This window comes from Emys orbicularis, chromosome 2 (assembly GCF_028017835.1).
Source record: "Emys orbicularis isolate rEmyOrb1 chromosome 2, rEmyOrb1.hap1, whole genome shotgun sequence".
In the NCBI taxonomy this organism is placed as follows: Eukaryota; Metazoa; Chordata; order Testudines; family Emydidae; genus Emys; species Emys orbicularis.
Window position 1 is genome coordinate 262,872,895 of NC_088684.1, and position 19,538 is coordinate 262,892,432.

The 19,538-nt window shown below is 46.5% G+C and overlaps 1 protein-coding gene across 1 annotated transcript in view; it reads right to left on the reverse strand.

Moving 5' to 3' along the window:
* Window positions 1-19,538, reverse strand: part of C2H10orf67 (chromosome 2 C10orf67 homolog) — a 122,767-nt gene that overhangs the window by 73,381 nt on the left and 29,848 nt on the right. Inside the window, 3 exon segments of the mRNA XM_065400264.1 lie at window positions 7,329-7,394; window positions 9,714-9,772; window positions 11,025-11,172. Of these exon segments, the coding sequence (XP_065256336.1) occupies window positions 7,329-7,394; window positions 9,714-9,772; window positions 11,025-11,172 (273 nt within the window).

Sequence of the window (19,538 nt, forward strand, 5' to 3'; positions counted from 1 at the left end):
CTAAAAAAAAAAAAAAATCTAACAGGACAGTAGTGAGCCGGTGTGGCACCCCTCCATCGCTGACAGGGCCGAGCTTCCTCCAACCCCAGCGTGGGCGGAGCCACCGGTCCGAGGCCCGCCCCTCCGAGGTCACGGCTCCAACCCGGAAGTACAAAAGCCCGCCAGCAGAGCTCAGTGAGACCCAGACCGCCAGAGAGAGCAGACGTCCCGGGCCGAGCTCCCGCTTGGGAGACAGCCGCAGGCCGCGAGCCACCTGCTAACGCCCCGCGCCAGTCAAGCCTCCCTCTCGCCAGGTACCCCGAGGAGGACTGGCCCAGCCTGCCCCGGACCCGTTACCCCGAGGAGGACTGGCCCAGCCTGCCCCGGACCCGTTACCCCGAGGAGGACTGGCCAAGCCCACCCCGGACCAGCTGCCCCGAGGAGGAGCCAAGCCTGCCCCGTGCCAGCTACCCGGGGGGAGAGCTGCCGGACCGGCCCCCAAGCCCCGCACCCGAGGAGCCGATGCTGCTGGACTGGCCCGAACCCGGCATCTCCGCCGAGGTAAGCCCCGAGGGGGAACAAGGAAGTAGCCCGGGGGTAGCCGACCCCGGTCAGGCTGCAGAGGCCTGTGAGCCGATGTCAGTGTGTTTCGGTCAGGACACCCCACTGACCGGCGGCGACAGTAACCGCTGCTAGGGCCCCGGGCTGGAACGCAGTGGAGTGGGTGGGCCTGCGTTCCCCCCTGCCACCCCGCACGGGTGGCAGGCTTCCCCCTCACCCGACGCTCAGGTGTAGGAGCCTGGGCTTACCTTAACTGCTGGATTGCTCAACCCCTGCCCCAAAGGGCTTGAGCTGTGACTGTTTGCGCCTCGCCCTGACCCAGGGCCTGGGCCCCTTAACCGCTTGTCTGCTCAGCCCCTGCACCAGAGGGCCTGAGCCCCTTAACTGCTTGTCTGCTCAACCCCTGCGCCAGAGGGCCTGAGCTGTAACTGTTTGTGCCCCGCCCTGACCCAGGGCCTGGGCTCCGTAACTGCTGGCTCGCTCAGCCCTGCCCCAAAGGGGCTTGAGCCGTGACTGTTTGTGCCCTGCCCAGGTCCAGAGCCTGGGCCTGCTTAGACGGTTAATTAGCGCTCAGCCCCTGCCTAAGGGCCTGAGCTCCTGAACTGTGGGCCGCTCAGCCCCTGCGTGAAGGGACCTGAGGTTGGACGGTCTGCACTTTAGTGAGCCGGTGTGGCACCCCTCCATCTCGGAGGGTAGAGCCCCGGCACAACCCTACTACACGTGGCAAGCCAGGCAGGAGCTCTTGCCCAGCATGTGGGCACGAGCCCTAGACCCCTGTGAGAAGGGGTCCGGGGGGGAACAATCCCCCGCCGGGGACATGGATTTAACAAAGATTTTCACACTCCTGACGGAGAGCCAGGAGCGACAGCAGGCGGCCCAGATTCAGCAGCAGCAGCAGCAACAGACCGCCCAACTGCAACAGCAGCAGCAGCTCCTCCAGCAGATGGGAGCGCAGCAGCAGCAGCTGATACAAGACCTGACGGTGAAAACCCAGGAATTCCAGCAGCAGTGTCTACAGCAGTTGGCGACCGCTCTGCCCCGGCCCGCGGGGCCCCAGCCAGGAGACCCGGCCGGGGCTCCCTGTTCCACCCTGCCGGTAAGGCTGACTAAGATGGGGCCACAGGACGACCCAGAAGCCTTCCTAGTGACTTTTGAAAGAGTCGCACACGTTGCCGGGTGGGCGCCGGAACAGTGGGCCACCCTCCTCGCCCAGTACCTGACGGGGACAGCCCAAACCGTCTACCGGGGCCTGCCCACGGAGGAGGTGCGAGATTACGTCCGGGTAAAGGCGGCGATATTAGACGCCTTAGACATTAGCCCCGAAACCTTCCGACAGCGGTTCCGGGCCCTGTCCTACACCCCGGGCGCCCGGCCTCGGTTGGTGGCCCAGGAGCTGAGGGACCTGTGCCAGCGGTGGCTACAACCCGAGAGGCGGAGCCCCGAGGAGCTCGCCGAGCAAGTTCTTTTGGAACAGTTTATTCACATCCTCCCGTCCCGGGGAAGGGCTTGGGTCCTCCGCCACCGGCCTCCAATGGTAACAGCTGCCGTCACCCTCATGGAGGACTTCCTGGCGACCGAAACCCCGGTGGGGCCGGGTATGCGGGGCCATCCACCGGGGCTCGATCGCCCCAACCCCGAGAGACGGACGAACCCCCGAATCGAACTGCGGAATCCCCCGGGGGGTCAGGAGCCTCGGTATCGACGTCACGAGGGTGCCCCTCGACCTGCTCCCACGGGACCTGAGAGCGGGACTGGCCGTGGCCCACGGAGTCCCCCTAAGAACCCAGTGCGGGGCCCAGCCAGACCCGGGCGACCAGAAATCGGACCCTGTTTCTCCTGCGGGAAGCGTGGGCATCTCCAACGTGACTGCATGGAGATGGACTGTAGCTTTGGGCATGTGTGCGCCGGGGAGAACCGTGCTCGACCCCCGCAGGCCGCCAAGGTCACCGTGCCCGTCGTTGTGGGGGGTTGCCAGACCCGAGCCCTGGTTGACTCCGGCTGTGGACAGACCCTAGTCCGCCAAAGCCTGGGCTTCCCCGAAGACCCCCAGCTGGGGAGCATCCTCCTGCAGTGCATCCATGGGGATGTCCGCCCTTATGCCAGTGCCCGAGTCCCACTGACTGTTGACGGGGTCACGCGGACCATGGTGGTGGGCCTGGCCCCGCGACTTGCCTACCCCGTTATCTTGGGGCGGGACTGGCCAGAATTCCCGAACATCCTAGGCTCCCATGCATGGGAGACTCCTAATATCACCCCCGCCTTGGAAGGGGATTGCCCCGAAGACCCTCCGGAGGAGACTGCCGAGGGGGGACATCGGAGCCAGGAAGGGGAACCGAAAGACCGCTCACTAATACCGAGAGACGACCCTCAGACCGCTACTGACTTCTGCCGGGACCAGAGGGAAGATCCCACCCTGAGCAGGGCCTATGAACAGTTGGCCGCGGTAGACGATGCGCTGATTGATCCCGCCCGGGCCAAGGCTTGGCCCCGGTTCGAACTACGACGGGACCGCCTCTATCATGTCGACCGCGATTCCCGCACCGGTGAGGTCCAGAGGCAACTGATGGTGCCCCGGTGCCACCGTCGGGCGGTGATGAGGCTCGCCCACGATGTCCCTGCCGCCAGGCACCTGGATCAAGAGAAGACCCTCGCACGGATCCTCTCCCAGTTCTACTGGCCGGGAGTGCACCAAGAGGTGCGAAACTACTGTACCTCCTGTCCCGAGTGCCAGCTGGCTGCCCCCCCACGAACAGCCCCCGCCCCACTAGTTCCGATGCCCATTATGGAGACCCCGTTTGAGCGGGTGGCCATGGACTTGGTGGGACCCCTCCCGAGGAGCCGGGCCGGGTTTTTGTATATCCTGGTCATCGTGGACTACGCGACCCGTTTTCCGGAGGCCGTCCCGCTCCGGAGTATCACTGCAAGGGCCATCGCCGACGAGCTCGTCAAGGTCTTTGCCCGCGTAGGCCTCCCCCGGGAGATCCTAACCGACCAGGGCACCAGTTTTACTTCCCGGTTACTACGACAGGTCTGCCGGCTTCTTGGAATTAAACAGCTGCGCACCTCGGTATACCACCCACAAACCGACGGCCTAATCGAGCGATTTAACCGTACCCTGAAGGACATACTGCGCAAGTTCTCCCCAGAGGACCTGCGCCGCTGGGACCAGCTGATCCTGCCATTACTCCTGGCCGTCTGGGAGGTACCCCAAACCTCCACCAAGTTCTCTCCCTTCGAGCTGTTATACGGCCGTCGGCCGAGAGGACTGCTGGACCTCATGAGAGAGACCTGGGAACAAGCCCCGTCACCTACTCAGGGCCTGCTCCAATACGTTCTCCAACTACAGGGACGCCTAGCACAAGCTGGAACTCTCGCTCGAGAGAACCTGAAGGCTGCGCAGGAGGCCCAAGCCCAAACCTATAACCGAGTGGCCCGAGTCCGCGAGTTCCAACCGACCAGGTTCTCCTTCTCTTACCCTCCAGTGAGTCCAAACTACTGGCACGATGGCAGGGACCGTATGCGGTGGTCCGGAAGGTTGGGCCGGTCACCTACGAGATCAACCAGCCCGACCGCCGGAAAAAGGTCCAGCGGTATCACGTTAACCTCTTGAAACCCTGGAGGGAGTGGGAAGGCCTCCTGATTAATCCCTGTCCGCCCGACCCCGAGTTGGGGCCTCGGGTTACACCGGCCGAGGACATCGGCACCCCGCAGCTCGGAGAGTCCTTGACTGGGGAGCAGCGGAAACAGACGGAGTGCCTCCTGCGGGCGTTCCGCGGGACATTCACCGACCAGCCGGGGTACACGACCCTCGTGTACCATAATATTCAGACGGAGCCGGGGGTAGTAATCCGCGAGTCAACAAGACCACTTCCCTATCATATGCGCCAGGTCGTTGAGGAGGAAGTACGAGCGATGCTGGAGCTGGGCGTCATTGAACCATCCCAGAGCGAGTGGCGCAGGCCAGTAGTCCTGGTTCCCAAGCCGGACGGCACCCAGCGCTTTTGCATCGATTTTCGCCGGGTTAACTCCATCTCGAAGTTCGATGCCTACCCCATGCCCCGCGTAGATGAGCTGCTGGACCAGTTAGGCAAGGCCTGCTTCCTCACGACCCTGGATCTGTGCAAAGGGTATTGGCAGATTCCCCTTAACCCCACGTCACAGGAGAAAACTGCTTTTGCCACCGCCTCTGGCCTCTACCAATTCACCCGGATTCCCTTCGGTCTCCATGGGGCCTCTGCGACGTTCCAGCGACTCATGGACCGCCTCCTGCTTCCCCACCGCGAATACGCCGCCGCCTACCTGGACGATGTAGTCATTTATAGTGACCGGTGGGAGACCCACCTGGAGCGGGTAGCAGCGGTCCGGAGGTCCCTACGAGCTGCCGGGTTAACTGCCAACCCAAAGAAATGCCGTATCGGGTGGCAGGAGACCACCTACTTAGGCTACACGATTGGGGGAGGACAAGTGAAGCCGCTTGTCGGGAAGGTTCAAGCCTTGGCAGCATGCCCACCACCCACTACGAAGCGACAGGTACGCCAATTTCTGGGACTGGCGGGCTATTATCGGCGGTTTATCCCCGACTTTGCCTCCATTGCGGCCCCTTTGACGGAGCTCCTCACCAAAACCAGTCCCAGACGGGTGGAATGGACCCCGGAATGTGACAGCGCCTTCCGGACCCTCAAGGACTGTCTCTGTTGCGAACCTGTCCTGTACAGCCCCGACTTTGACCGAGGATTTATCTTCCAGACCGACGCCTCAGAGGTAGGACTAGGCGCCGTCCTGTCTCAGGAGGTGAATGGGGAGGAGCACCCCATCATATATCTCAGCCGAAAACTGTTCCCGCGGGAAAGACACTACGCGGTAGTAGAAAAGGAGGCCCTGGCGGTGAAATGGGCCTGTGACGCCCTACGTTATTACATTCTGGGGGCCCCCTTCATATTGGTCACGGACCAAGCCGCGCTTCGGTGGTTGGCCCGAATGAAGAGTAATAATATGCGGTTGATGCGGTGGTACCTGGCGTTACAGCCCTATGCATATACCATCCGCCATAGGGCCGGTAAAGACCACACCAACGCGGACTTTCTGTCCCGCATGGGAGAGTTAGACGGGTCCGGCCCCGAGGGACGGGAGCCAACCTTGGGGGGGGGGGGGTGTAGTGAGCCGGTGTGGCACCCCTCCATCTCTGACAGGGCTGAGCTTCCTCCAACCCCAGCGTGGGCGGAGCCACCGGGTCCGAGGCCCGCCCCTCTGAGGTCACGGCCCCAACCCGGAAGTACAAATGCCCGCCAGCAGAGCTCAGTGAGACCCAGACGTCCCGGGCCGAGCTCCCGCTTGGGAGACAGCCGCGAGCCGCCTGCTAACGCCCCGCGCCGGTCAAGCCTCCCTCTCGCCAGGTACCCCGAGGAGGACTGGCCCAGCCTGCCCCGGACCCATTACACCGAGGAGGACTGGCCAAGCCCGCCCCGGACCAGCTGCCCCGAGGAGGAGCCAAGCCTGCCCCCTGCCAGCTACCCAGGGGGAGAGCTGCCGGACCGGCCCCCAAGCCCCGCACCCGAGGAGCCGATGCTGCTGGACTGGCCCGAACCCGGCATCTCCGCCGAGGTAAGCCCCGAGGGGGAACAAGGAAGTAGCCCGGGGGTAGCCGACCCCGGTCAGGCTGCAGAGGCCTGTGAGCCGATGTCAGTGTGTTTCGGTCAGGACACCCCACTGACCGGCGGCGACCTTAACCGCTGCTAGGGGGTGGGCCTGCGTTCCCCCCTGCCATCCCGCACTGGTGGAAGGCTTCCCCCTCACCCGACGCTCAGGTGTAGGAGCCTGGGCTTACCTTAACTGCTGGATTGCTCAACCCCTGCCCCAAAGGGCTTGAGCTGTGACTGTTTGCGCCCCGCCCTGACCCAGGGCCTGGACCCCTTAACCGCTTGTCTGCTCAGCCCCTGCACCAGAGGGCCTGAGCCCCTTAACTGTTTGTTTGCTCAGCCCCTGCGCCAGAGGGCCTGAGCCCCTTAACTGCTTGTCTGCTCAACCCCTGCGCCAGGGGGCCTGAGCTGTAACTGTTTGTGTCCCGCCCTGACCCAGGGCCTGGGCTCCGTAACTGTTGGCTCGCTCAGCCCCCGCATTCAAGGGCCTGAGCTGTAACTGTTTGTGCTCCGCCCTGATTCAGGGCCCGGGCTCCGTAACTGTTTGCTCGCTCAGCCCTGCCCCAAAGGGCCTGAGCTGTAACTGTTTGTGCCCCGCCCTGACCCAGGGCCTGGGCTCCGTAACTGTTGGCTCGCTCAGCCCCCGCATTCAAGGGCCTGGGCTGTGACTGTTTGTGCCCCGCCCTGATCCAGGGCCTGGGCCCCTTAACTGTTTGTCCGCTCAGCCCCTGCACCAGGCGGCCTGAGCTCCTTAACTGTTTGTTTGCTCAACCCCTGCCCCAAAGGGGCTTGAACCATGACTGTTTGTGCCCTGCCCGGGTCCAGAGCCTGGGCCTGCTTAGACGGTTAATTAGCGCTCAGCCCCTGCCTAAGGGCCTGAGCTCCTGAACTGTGGGCCGCTCAGCCCCTGCGTGAAGGGACCTGAGGTTGGACGGTCTGCACTTTAGTGAGCCGGTGTGGCACCCCTCCATCTCGGAGGGTAGAGCCCCGGCACAACCCTACTACAAGTACATATACGCTGCATATGATACTTAGAACAAACTGAATATTTAAATAAAATAAAAAAGTTTCTATATATCTGAAAACAACTATTTTTATGAAGTTTGAAACACATGGCAGTTCATAAAAATAAGTTAAGCACAAGAATCTTACCATACTTTGATTTAATGACCTCTCCTTTTCAAGTTCCATCTTTATTTTTTCTTGAGCTTCAATTAACTAAAAATAAAAGCATAAAAAGTAATGTTGCATTTTAGATTACACGCAGGTAGAATTCTTCCAAAATCCTTTCTAAATATAGTTTACCAAATAAAATACAGCATATATATAACCTAATGAATGACAGACAGATGGGCATCCTGGCACATACCATGATACCTAGAAACAAGCCTGACGGTGCACTAGGAATGCCACATGCAGAATGTGCAATTCACACACCAAATATTCACACTTTAATTTTGTATTGAACACACCCTGAATGTGCATACAAAATACACAAGATCAGATCTCCAGAGAGCTGCAGGTTAAAATGAAGGGCACTCTGAAAAACAGCTTTCTGAGACAAATCCTTTGGCCCAAATAAGAACTGCATGAAGTTCTGAACACAGTCAAACTAATGATGCTCCATTGCTTAGGTGGAGGAAGTCTGACTAGGATATCTATACCACCTGTGAAGCATAAAGAATGGGTATAGGGAGCCCCTACCATGGAGGGAAGTATTCTGAATGAGGATTACTCTGATTCAACAGTCAAACCACACACCTATAACGGGGGTGTTTGGAGAGCATTCACAAGGGCTGATGCAGTCAAAATGCAGTGGCAGTTTTGGAGTAGTTCAACTGCTGCTTGATGGCTTTCTGGGGAGGGAAAAGATATTCTTTTTTCTTTGACTCTTGAAGTCATCTTCAGTATATATAACCTGTTTACTTAGGCTTTTTAATGGGGAGCATGTCAGACACCTATTGTCATTGAGGACTAAGTCCATGCATGTATAAATTTTAAAAATTAACCCAATTTTAAAGTTATCTAATGCAAAAATTCTAGATATCAAGCCAAAAAAAATTTTCAGTGCAGTACCCAGTGGAAAAACTTCCCAATAGTGAGATGCATTAGGCTGTGGAACAGTCTCCAAAGAAGCGTCAGCAATCTCATGGATTAGGACTTTGCAAACTAAACTAGACAAACTGTAGGCTGTAAACTTTTGGGGGGCAGGGATTGTTTCATCTATATATAATTTGTATAGAACCTAACACAATGGGACCCCAATCTTGTTGGGGCCTTTGGGCAGTCCCACAATATAAATAATACACTAGAAAATGTACTGTAGGGAACAATCCTCCTTTGGCAGATAGATGTACTGGATGGACCAATAGGAGTTTTCCATATCTAATCTTAGGATACATCTTTAGCTTCCATTTCTAATTTTAGGGTTCATCTATAGGATCTCAAAGGTTTAAAAACATTAACAAATTTAGCCTTCCAACACCCCTCTGAGGTAGGTTGGTATTATCCCCATTTAACAGAGGGGAATGCGAGGTGTGAGAAGTGACATCTTTGCAAGGAAAGTCTAAGGAAGAGGTGGGAATAGAACCCAGATCTCCTGACTTTCATTCCTGTGCCTTAACAAAACAGAATTCTTCCTCTCCCTGGACAGTGAAAACAACTTAATATGAAGATTTTTATCATATAAAGGGTCATTACTTCCCAGAGATTTCCCCACAAAAATGAAAATACCTTAATGAAAAGGGTAAGACCTTGCTAAACTGAAGTTCTTCAAAAAGGGATATAGATCACATTGAAAAATGTTTCATGGAAAGAGTCCACTTTCTACAGTGGGAAGATGTTCTTTGATTTCTCTTTCATTTTTAGAAAGGGAATAATGCACTGTAGAGAAGAAAACCATTTGGCATGATATCTAGGCATGTTATCTAAATAGATCTCTGTGTCCCCCATTTCTCAATGAGGTGTTTTTGTTTTTTAGAACTTCCCTATACCAAGAAGCATTAATTTGTATTTACTATGTCTTGTTCAACTACCGCCTTGTACTGATAGCACATAAATAATATTGAAGACAAATTAATAACATTACCCAGAAATACAGAAAATACACAGCAAACCACAGGTTATCGAGAATAAGACATTTCTTGCCCAAAATTATAGATACTTCCATATTTGATCCTTGTTACTCTTCCTCTAAAAATATACTTATGCCCTTCTTTTTAATGAAAGTACTCCACCCAACTCCAATACAGTTTGCTGAGGTTCAGAAGTGAGAAAGTGTCTAATTTAATAGTGTTAAAATGCTGACATGACAGGAGGAAGACAATCTGAACCACCAACTTCTGCATAGGCAGGAATACCAGCTCATTTTTATTCATCATTGAGATACATAAACATAAAACAAAATCTGAAACAATTGAAATGATATTGACTATTTTTCAGCTTTCTCATATTATTTGGAATAGACTTTGTGAATAACCCAAGCCTGCTGCTTTTCTGCTTAGAGAGACATCCATCACTGTCAAAACAGTACAGTACCTTTTGAACAGTTTTCTCATCTTTTTCCATTTTTAATTGCATACCTCGAACCTCCTTATCTGAAAACAAATAGGGAGAAAGGTAGAGCATGAAATTACAAGCCTACATCAATGTATTTATATTATATGCTTCAGGTCAGTCTAAGCCTAGTGGAATGCACAGTGGATGAAAGTCCTAGCAGAACTCTGACCTTCACAACTGCCCTTGACATTCATAGCCTTCTTCCTGCTGTTCAGCCGGCTGGTCAGATAGAGATTAAGAAGTAAGTTCAAGAGCCAAGTGTGGCTGAGTGCCCACAGCTTTTCATTAATACTAGTTCTGGACATCCTTGCTGTTAGTCACAGCCAATACAAAGTGCTTTAGCAGGTGGTTCTTTATTGCTCAAACAAAACTATGAAAAGATGAGAAGCGCCATTAAATCAGATGATAAACAGCAATAAAGAATACTGTTTATGTCAAATTCATCTTTCTACTATAAAAGGTACTACTATATCTAATCTATTTGGATGTACAAAAGTCAGAAGCCAGATTTTCCACACAAATTCTGTTCTAATGCCATAGATTTCTAGCTGTCCATAAGAGCTTTCTAACACTGACAATATACTAGCGGTAACTTGAAAGTAAAGACTGAACTTATTAATTGTTCTTATAACCTGAATGGTGTATATGTTTGTTTTTATATATATATATATATATACACACACACACACACACACTCTCAATTTCAGAATAAGACAAAATGAATTCCTTTTAAAAAATGTTGTAAAGTAACTGTACTGAAAACAGTGTTGATAACTTGAAAAAGAGATTGATTCTTGTAGACTTCTACACAAACATATAATTCATATTTTTTCCCAGAAAGGGTATGTTAATACATATGTATAAGCACAGAAACCTATTCTATATACAGTGTCCATTTTACCTCCTCATCTTAAGGCAACTAAATTAAAACTAACAATATATTTAATCATTTACAAATATAAATATTTACATAACACTTTTCTCAGATTTTAGTAATTTTGCAGACTACAAAATAACAATGTTATATTTTATGAACTCCAGCAACACTGTTAACCAACATAAGAAGTCTCAACTTCCATATAAACAAATATTCTTTTATCATAAGTAAAAAAGTAAATATAAATATTCAAAAAAGTTTAGAATAATTAAAAAGTACAAAACAAGCTGATAGAAAGTCCAAGAATAATTTACCAAATTTTTGGACCATACTAGATTTGCATTTTGATTTTAATATTTAATTCATACTGTATTTAAATGTCATCTTGACCTAACATCACATGAAAATTTTACCTAATTTATTATTTTCTTTTTCACTGCGTTTCAGAGTCTCTTCAAGATGTGAAATCCTATCAAGTAGTCTAGAAACCTCTTCTCTGAAATCCTCATTTTCTTTTTCGAGCATATTTTTTTCATTGTCATCATCGTTGTCAAAAACAATCTGAAAGATTGAAAACCCTTGTATTTCTAAGTAAAGAATCAAGGATTTAAATATGCTGCACAAATATAATAATTATACAACACAGCTATCATATAATTTTCTGAATTCTATTACACAGTTATAATATGAATACAAAAAAGTCAAGAGACTAAATAGGATCTTGCTGGAAGAAAGACTGCAGTACATTATATACAAAGCCATAACACATGGGGACATTTTATTGACAGGAATAATGCATATCATACTGTTTGTGTGCCCTCATCATTCAGGTCAATTTATTATGGAGGCTGTGTCCAGGAAGGCAGCTGGGGCCTATCCACCCACACTTCCCTCTGTGTTTATGAAGTGCCGTCCGTAACTAGGCAGGCAGGAGAGATTGTGGACAGGCAACACCAGGGGGTTGCAAAGTGCATGGCTAAGGAGGGGGGCTTGTTGCCTTTGTGCCATTTCTCAGTGACAGTGCTGCCAGTGTCATGAGGAGCACATCACATGTCAAAGTGGTGAAGTTTTCAGGCTGGGAGCCGCATGGAGTCCATCAGGCCTTCTGATACCAACACAGTTGGTTTTCTACTTGGTGTCGGAGCCACCCAGAGGCAATTCATATTCTGAACATTAACATGGCTTTGCATGCCTGTCACACATAGACCGTGCAGGGGTTTAATGCTATTGAAGACTATGGTTTAAATCTCTATGCAAACAGTGATTACCTAGTAAGAAGGTTCCAGGATAACATACAACAAAAGACTTTAAAGTTATAGTTTTAGTAAAGCAAACTCATTTACATTTTTATTATGCGTGTCCTTTGTTTAAATCTTGCCACATCCATTATGGAAAAGACTTCTTATGCAACTGAAGCTTATTGGGACAGCTACTCTTTTTTTCTTGTCTGTTTCAAAGCTATTGAAAACATTTGAATATATTGTCTTATGGCTGTCCAGATTTTACTGCCACATATTTCTTTTAAAATTACAGAAAAGCTTTCGGAAGATGGAACAAAACTTTAGAGTAATACCAGCCTATCAAACTGAATTCTGAAATCCTTAAAATATTAAAAACAAAGAACAGGTTATTAATTACTTTGTTTACTAAAGAAAATTTAAGATATTTGTTTCACATGGCAAAAATAAGCATGTGAAAGTAGGGCCTCCTTTTCTAGGTTACCTACTGATAAAAAGTAAGAATCTGGTACCTAGAACTTTGGAAGTAAAATTCTGAGTTTTTAAGAAAACATGTAAACCTGAACTCAAAACCAAAATATATTTATGGCAAACATTCTCTCCTGCACAACTATTTCAAATGTTTTTCTCAAAAAACAAAACAAAACAAAACCACCTCTCAGTCCCTTGTGCTCACTTAAACTTTTAGGAATAAACTATCAAAGTGTTACATAGAGTTATGGCCACAGGACTCTCAATGATTTTACTGGGAATCAGGTGGATAAAATTCCAGAGTGTTTTAAAAATTCAACCTTAAAATTAGTTTGTAGCTCCCCTTTTTTTGCTAACTAAGAAATAGCAATTTCTAGAAAGGTCAAATATTAGTTAATGAAATTATCTTAAGTTAGTAATACAGATTTTCAAACTAACAAAACAACGTTTTAGTTATTCTTATTAGTTAGTTACTAGACTAGGATTAATTTTTACAAGAACTCTTTCCAGAACCTTGGAAATCCTATAGGAAGTTTCTAACAAGCTGCAGAGGGGTTGTTAATAAAACAGCCAATAAAATATTTGAGTGATTATTTATCATTCTCCTCTAACATTGTTCAACTCTAAACCATTACAGAACAAACTTACAATTTCAAAAGACCTTTTAAATAACTGTTTCAGAACGTAATAGGCTTAGGCATGAGTTCCTTTGCCCAGGCAGAATTTGAGCATCAGTAGCTGATAGCATGAGGATCACCATCATCATAAATGAAACTAGAAATGTTTGACTTTGCTATGTGAATCAAAGTGTAAAATTTTTAAATGATGTTTTAAAATCGAAATGTAGTCTTTTTATCTCTTACTGTTTTAATGCAACAATTCAGAAAAACATAGTAGGCTTATTTTACTCACAGATCAATTTATGGTTTGTGCTTTGCATGGATAACCTTTAGCTCTAGCTCCACCATCTGTTATAAACAAGAACTGCAAATAATTAACTATTCAGTCTCATGCTGCAATGAGGACACTCATTAGCAAAATGAACAAAGGGACAGTTTTCTGTAGCTACAGTCATCTGTTACACTTTGAGTGGCAGGTTTTGTGGTAGTGTTCTCTCTACCATCTGCCCACAGCAGTAGTTTTGGCTTGCTTAAACCAAAGGGACTTTAAACTCAATCATGTAAGCAAAAAAGGGCTAGAAAGTGGTTGGCAATCATAAGGTTTTAAACTCTCTCACTTTATATATAAAACTGCTGATTTGTTACTTTCAATCTACAATTTACCCAATAATAATTTTTAAATATCAAAATTGTTTTTATTTAGTTTTAATTAATGCAAAAATACACAGTTGCTAAAGGTATGAACTTTTAGTAAATTTCCAATAGAACACTAGGTAAATATGAAGACATTCTTTTGAAATATGACAAATTTAGGGCCAGATTCTACCATCCTTACTTCATGCTGAATAGTGTCTTAGACATAAGACCATAAGAATGGCCATACTAGGTCAGACCAATGGTCCATCTAATCCAGTATCCCATTTTCCGACAATGGCCAACGCCAGATGCATCAGAGGATATGAACAGAACAGGACAACTTATTAGTGATCCATCCCATCATCTACTCCCACCTTCTGACAAATAGAGACTTAGGACACTGAGAGAATGGGGTTGCATCCCTGACCATCTTGGCTAATAGCCATTGATGGACATAGCATCCTTGAACTTATCTAATTATTTTCTGAACCCAGTTACACTTTTGGCCTTCACAACATGCCCTGGCAATGAGGTCCACAGGTTGACTGTGCATTGTGTGAAGTAGTGCTTCCTTTTGTTTCTTTTAAACCTGCTGCCTATTAATTTGATTGGGTGACACCCGGTTCTTGTGTTACATGATGGGTAACTTCCTTATTCACTTTCTCTACATCATTCATGATTTTATAGACCTCTATCATATCCCCCCTTAGTCATCTCTTTTCCAAGCGGAAAGGTCCCAGTCTTTTTAATCTCCCCTCATACAGATGCTGTTCCATACCCTTAATCATTGTTGTTGCCCTTCTCTGTACTTTTTTCCATTTCTAATATATCTTATTTTAAATGGGGTGACAAGAACTACACACTGCATTCAAGGCATGGGTATACAATGGATTTATATAGTTGCATTATGATATTTACTGTCTTATTATCTATTCCTTTCCTAATGGTTACTAACATTCTGTTAGCTTTTCTGACTGCTGTTGCACATTGAGCAGATGTTTTCAGAGAACTAGCTGCAATGATTCTAAGATGCCTTTCTTCAGTGGTAACAGCCATTTATACCCCCTCATTTTGTATGTATAGTTGGAATTATGTTTTCCAATGTGCATTACTTTGCATTTATCAACAATGAATTTCATCTGCCATTTTGTTGCCCAGTCACCCAGTTTTGTGAGATCCCTTTGTAACTCTTCACAGTCTGTTTTGGAGTTAACTATCTCAGGTAATTTTGTGTCATCTGCAAATTTTGACACCTCACTGTTTACCCCTTTTTCCAGATCATTTATGAATATGTTGAACAGCACTGGTCACAGTACAGATCCCTGAGGTACACCACTATTTACCTTTCTCCATTCTGAAAATGGACCATTTATTGTTACCCTTTGTTTCCTGTCTTTTCAGCAGTTATTGATCCATGAGAGGACCTTCCCTCTTATCCCAGGACTGCTTACTTTGCTTAAGAGCCTTTGATGAGGGACCTTGTCAAAGGTTTACTATATCCACTGGATCACCCTTGTCCACATTTACCTCCTCAAAGAATTTTAGTCGATTGGTGAGACATGATTTCCCTTTACAAAAGCCATGTTGACTCTCCCCCCAAAAATCATGTTCATCTATGTGTCTGATCATTCTGTTTTTTACTATAGTTTCAACCAATTTGCCTGGTACTGAAGTTAGGCTTACTGGCCTCTAATTTCCAAGATCACCTGTGGAGCCTATTTAAAAAAAAAATCGGTGTCACATTAGCTATCCTCCAGTCATCCTGTACAGAAGCTGATTTAAGTGATAGGTTACATACCATAGTTAGTAGTTCTGCAGTTTCGTATTTGAGTTCCTCCAGAACACTTGGATGAATACCATCTGGTTCTGGTGACTTATTATTGTTTAATTTATCAATTTGTTTCAAACTCTCTAATATGAGTAGTCCCACTGATTTCAGCAATTATAAGGGTGGAAGAATATAGTCTTATATATTCAGCTGCAGGAATTTGTATTTCTCATACTTATGTATGAGGGTGCATTCTAATATACACTTGAAAAATAAGCAAACAGCACTTTTAGGATTAGTTATAATTATTTTTGTAAACATATCACAGTAAAAGTTATGTATAATATCAGTAAACCAATTATAGTACAAAATACTAAAGTATTTGTACATAATTTGGTTAAAAGAGTTAAACAGAAGATTTCTCAATTCTTTTGTTGCTATTGTGTGTTTGTCCTGAAAAAAATCAAAAAAAAATCAAAGCTGTCACCCATATTATTATGCACCTTTTTCTTTTTAAGATTTATTTTAAATACTTGTGTCTGCATTACGTATACCACAAGAGGGGGCAATTGTGCAAGAAGTATCTGATGTATTGTCCAGCCTCTGTGTAGGGACCGCACTAGATGACCGATCAAGGTCCCTTCCAGTCCTACATTTCTGTGAAAAGCAAACTTTCATTTACTATACTTTAGTTAGTAGCTATTACAAGAGAAAGATACACTTTTCCATTTATTTGTAAAATTATTCAACCTTATGATGTTCCAGTGGTTTATTTACCATTTTAGCTTTTTTACAGTGAATACATTTACATATTTCATAGAGTCATAAAGTTTAAAGCCAGAAAGGATCATCAGATCATCTAGTTTAACCTCCTGTATATTGCAGGCCATTAAATTTCACAGTTACTCCTTTTATTGAACCCAATAACTTGTGTTTGGCTAAAGCATATCTTCCAGAAAGGAATACAGTCTTGATTTGAAGACATCAGGCTGGGAGAATGCATCATTTCTTGATGGTTACTTTTACTGTTAAAAATATGTGCCTTGTTTCCAACTGGAATTTGTCTGGTTTCAGTTTCCAGCTATGATTCTTGTTATGCCTCTCTCTGATAGATTAAAGAGCCCTTTACTACCCAACTCTTTGATAAACTAAACAGAGTGAGCTCTTTAAAGACATGTTGGCACTGCAGCTAAAAACTCATAGCTGGGCAGTGCCAGCTGACCCAGGCTCGCAGGGCTTAGGATAAGGGGCCGTTTAATTGCGGTGTACACATTCAGGATCAGGCTGCAGCCTGAATTCTAGGACCCTGCGAGGTGGAAGGGTCCCAGAGCTCATCTACACCGCAATTAAACAGCCCCTTAGCCAAAGCCACATGGCATGGGCCAGCCACAGGTGTCTAATTGCAGTGTAGACATACCCTAAGATTATCACTGTAAGGCATTTACTTCAGCCCTCAGGTAATTTTTGTGGCTCTTTTCTACACCTCTCCAATTTTTCCAAATTCGCTTTTAAAATGTGGACACTGGAATGCAGTATACTAGTGTCTGTCTCACCAGTACCTTACCCAGAGGCAAAATCACCTCCCTACTCCTACTCACCTGTTTACATTCAAGGATCACATTAGGTCATTTTGCCACAGCTTTGCACTGGGAGCTCACACTGAGTTGTTTCTCCAGTATGGCCCCTTAATCCTCTTCAGAGTCACTGCTTTCCCAGGATACGGTCCTCCATTCTGTAGGTATGGCATTCCTTATTCCTAGATGTATAACTTCGTACTGTATTTGTCTGTATTAAAACACTTTTGTTTGACTGTGCCCAGCTTACCAAGTGATCCAGATCACTATGTATGACCGATCTGTCCTCATTAGTTATCACTCTGCCATCTTTGTGCCATCTATACATTTTATCAGCAGTAATTTTAGATGTACTTCCAGACCATGATGAAAATGTTGAATCATGTCAGGCTTAGTACCAAACCCCAGTAGAAACACCTTGATTTAATGTTGATTTCCCATTGATGACTAATTTTTGAGACTTGTCTGTTAATCAGTTTTTAATCCATTTAACGTGTGATTTTTTTATATTGTATATTGCCAATTTTATAATCAGAATGTCATGCTGTACATGGTCAAACAAACGTCTATTACATCTATCTACTCAGTTACTTTTAACAACCAAACTTGTAATCTCCTCAAAGAATAAAGTCAGGTTTGCTTGACAAGACCTATTTTCCATAAAACCATGTTGACAGGCACTCATCATATTCCTATCCTTTAATTATTTATTAATTGAATCCCATATCTACTTTTCCATTATTTTGCCCAGGGCTGATGTCACGGTAACCTGCCTGTAGTTAGCTGGGTGACTGGGTCATCTCACTTGCCTCTTTTGAATATTGGCACAACATTAGCACTTTTCCAGTCTTCTAGGATTTCCCCAGTATTCCAAAATTTATTAGAAATTAACATCAATGGGCTAGAGACCTCCTCAGCCAGCTCTTTTGGGACTTCTGGGTACCAGTTACTTGGGCCTACTGATTTAAAAGTATCTAACCCTAGCAGATGTTGTTTAAGATCTAACTTGGTTAATATTGGACTGGAAAGTACTTCATCACCCTCTTCTGATACAAGCACATTATCCTGCAGAACAGAAATATTGATTGATTACTTTTGCCTTTTCTGCATCATTATTAGTAGTTTTATCATCTCCATCTAGTAACAGGCCTGTACCACTGCTAGTATTTCTTTTGTTGGAAATATACTTTAAAAAACCCCTTCCTATTGTCCTTAGCCCGGGTAGCCATGGATTTTCTGTAGTATCTTTAGTTTCCCTTTTCAATTTTCTAGACTTCAAAACATCTACTGTACATTAATTGATATCTATTTATTCTTTTTCCATTTTTTTATTTCTAATTGCTGCCTTCACCTCATCACTGAACCAGGATCAGCTTTTAGCTATAGTTGTCCTCTTTCTTGGTTGATGAACTGTGGCTTTTTGGCCATCTAATAAATTCCTCTTAAAGAACTCTAATTTTCATTTACCCTTTTCTGTCTAAATTTTTCCTCCCAGTCAATTTCACTCATGTTTCCTCAGATTTGGGAAATTAGCCCTTTTGATGCATTAAATATCTATAAAACTGGTTGGGACGGTCCTTTGTTTGCCCATATTGAATGCAATCAGGTCATGATTACTGGTCTCATCTTGTAGCTTATCCTGTTCTCCAGTTTGATTCAGTGGTCTGTAACAGACCTCCACCAGTACCTCTTCCTGGGTTTTGTCAGCACATTGATCCATATACATTCAAGATTCTGAGTTATCAATAATTCTAAAACAAACAAGGGTGTCTTTAATGGAGTGTTCTCCCCCACCACCATTTTTACCCACTCTACCCTTCCTAAATAGGTTATAAACCAGTGATTTTAACATTCCAGTCATGCAACTCATCCCACCAGATTTCAGTAATGCCAATTATATCAAATTTCTTTGCATCAGTGAGAATTTTCCAACACCTTTTGCTTGATACTCAGATTCCATTGATACATAAACAGTTGAAAAATTTCTTAAAATCCTTTGCCACTTCAGTTCAATTAGTTTGTGACACAATTTATTTGAGTTTGTCCCACACTGGCCTTCTTAGCATTCGTCCCTTGCATTGCTGGTTAATGTCATCCTGGATACTCCAGCTAGTCTCCAGATGAGATTATTAGCCCCCACATTATAGTGCAGGCCATCCTGGCTATCAGGCACAGCACCACAGGTGAGCCCTGCCTTGATTTCCCCTCACCCAGCATATCAACATGTCCAAGCAGGCATTCAGATGCTGAAGAGCACCCTCTTCAGAGGGTCTCGTTTATTTTTTAAAAAGGTACAACACTAAACATAAGCAAACCTCCACCCCAGCATCTTAGCTGGGAGACTGGGTCTTTCTGAGGCTATCTGTTCCCACCTCAGTCCACTGCTGACCTCTGTCCAGGCCCTTTACCTGCAGGGTTCTCTTCACTCAGGTGTCTGCCCCCTGGAGTCAAGTCTCTTGCCTCTACCTGGGTAGAGTCCTTCCCCAGAGTCGGGGTGTGACGTTATTGACATAAACTGGGACCATATAGATCATTGTTGCAACCAAGGTCCTGTAGTGGCACCCAAATCTTGTATAAAGGGGGTCAAATGGGGTGGCTAAGACAAGGTTATGGTTTACTG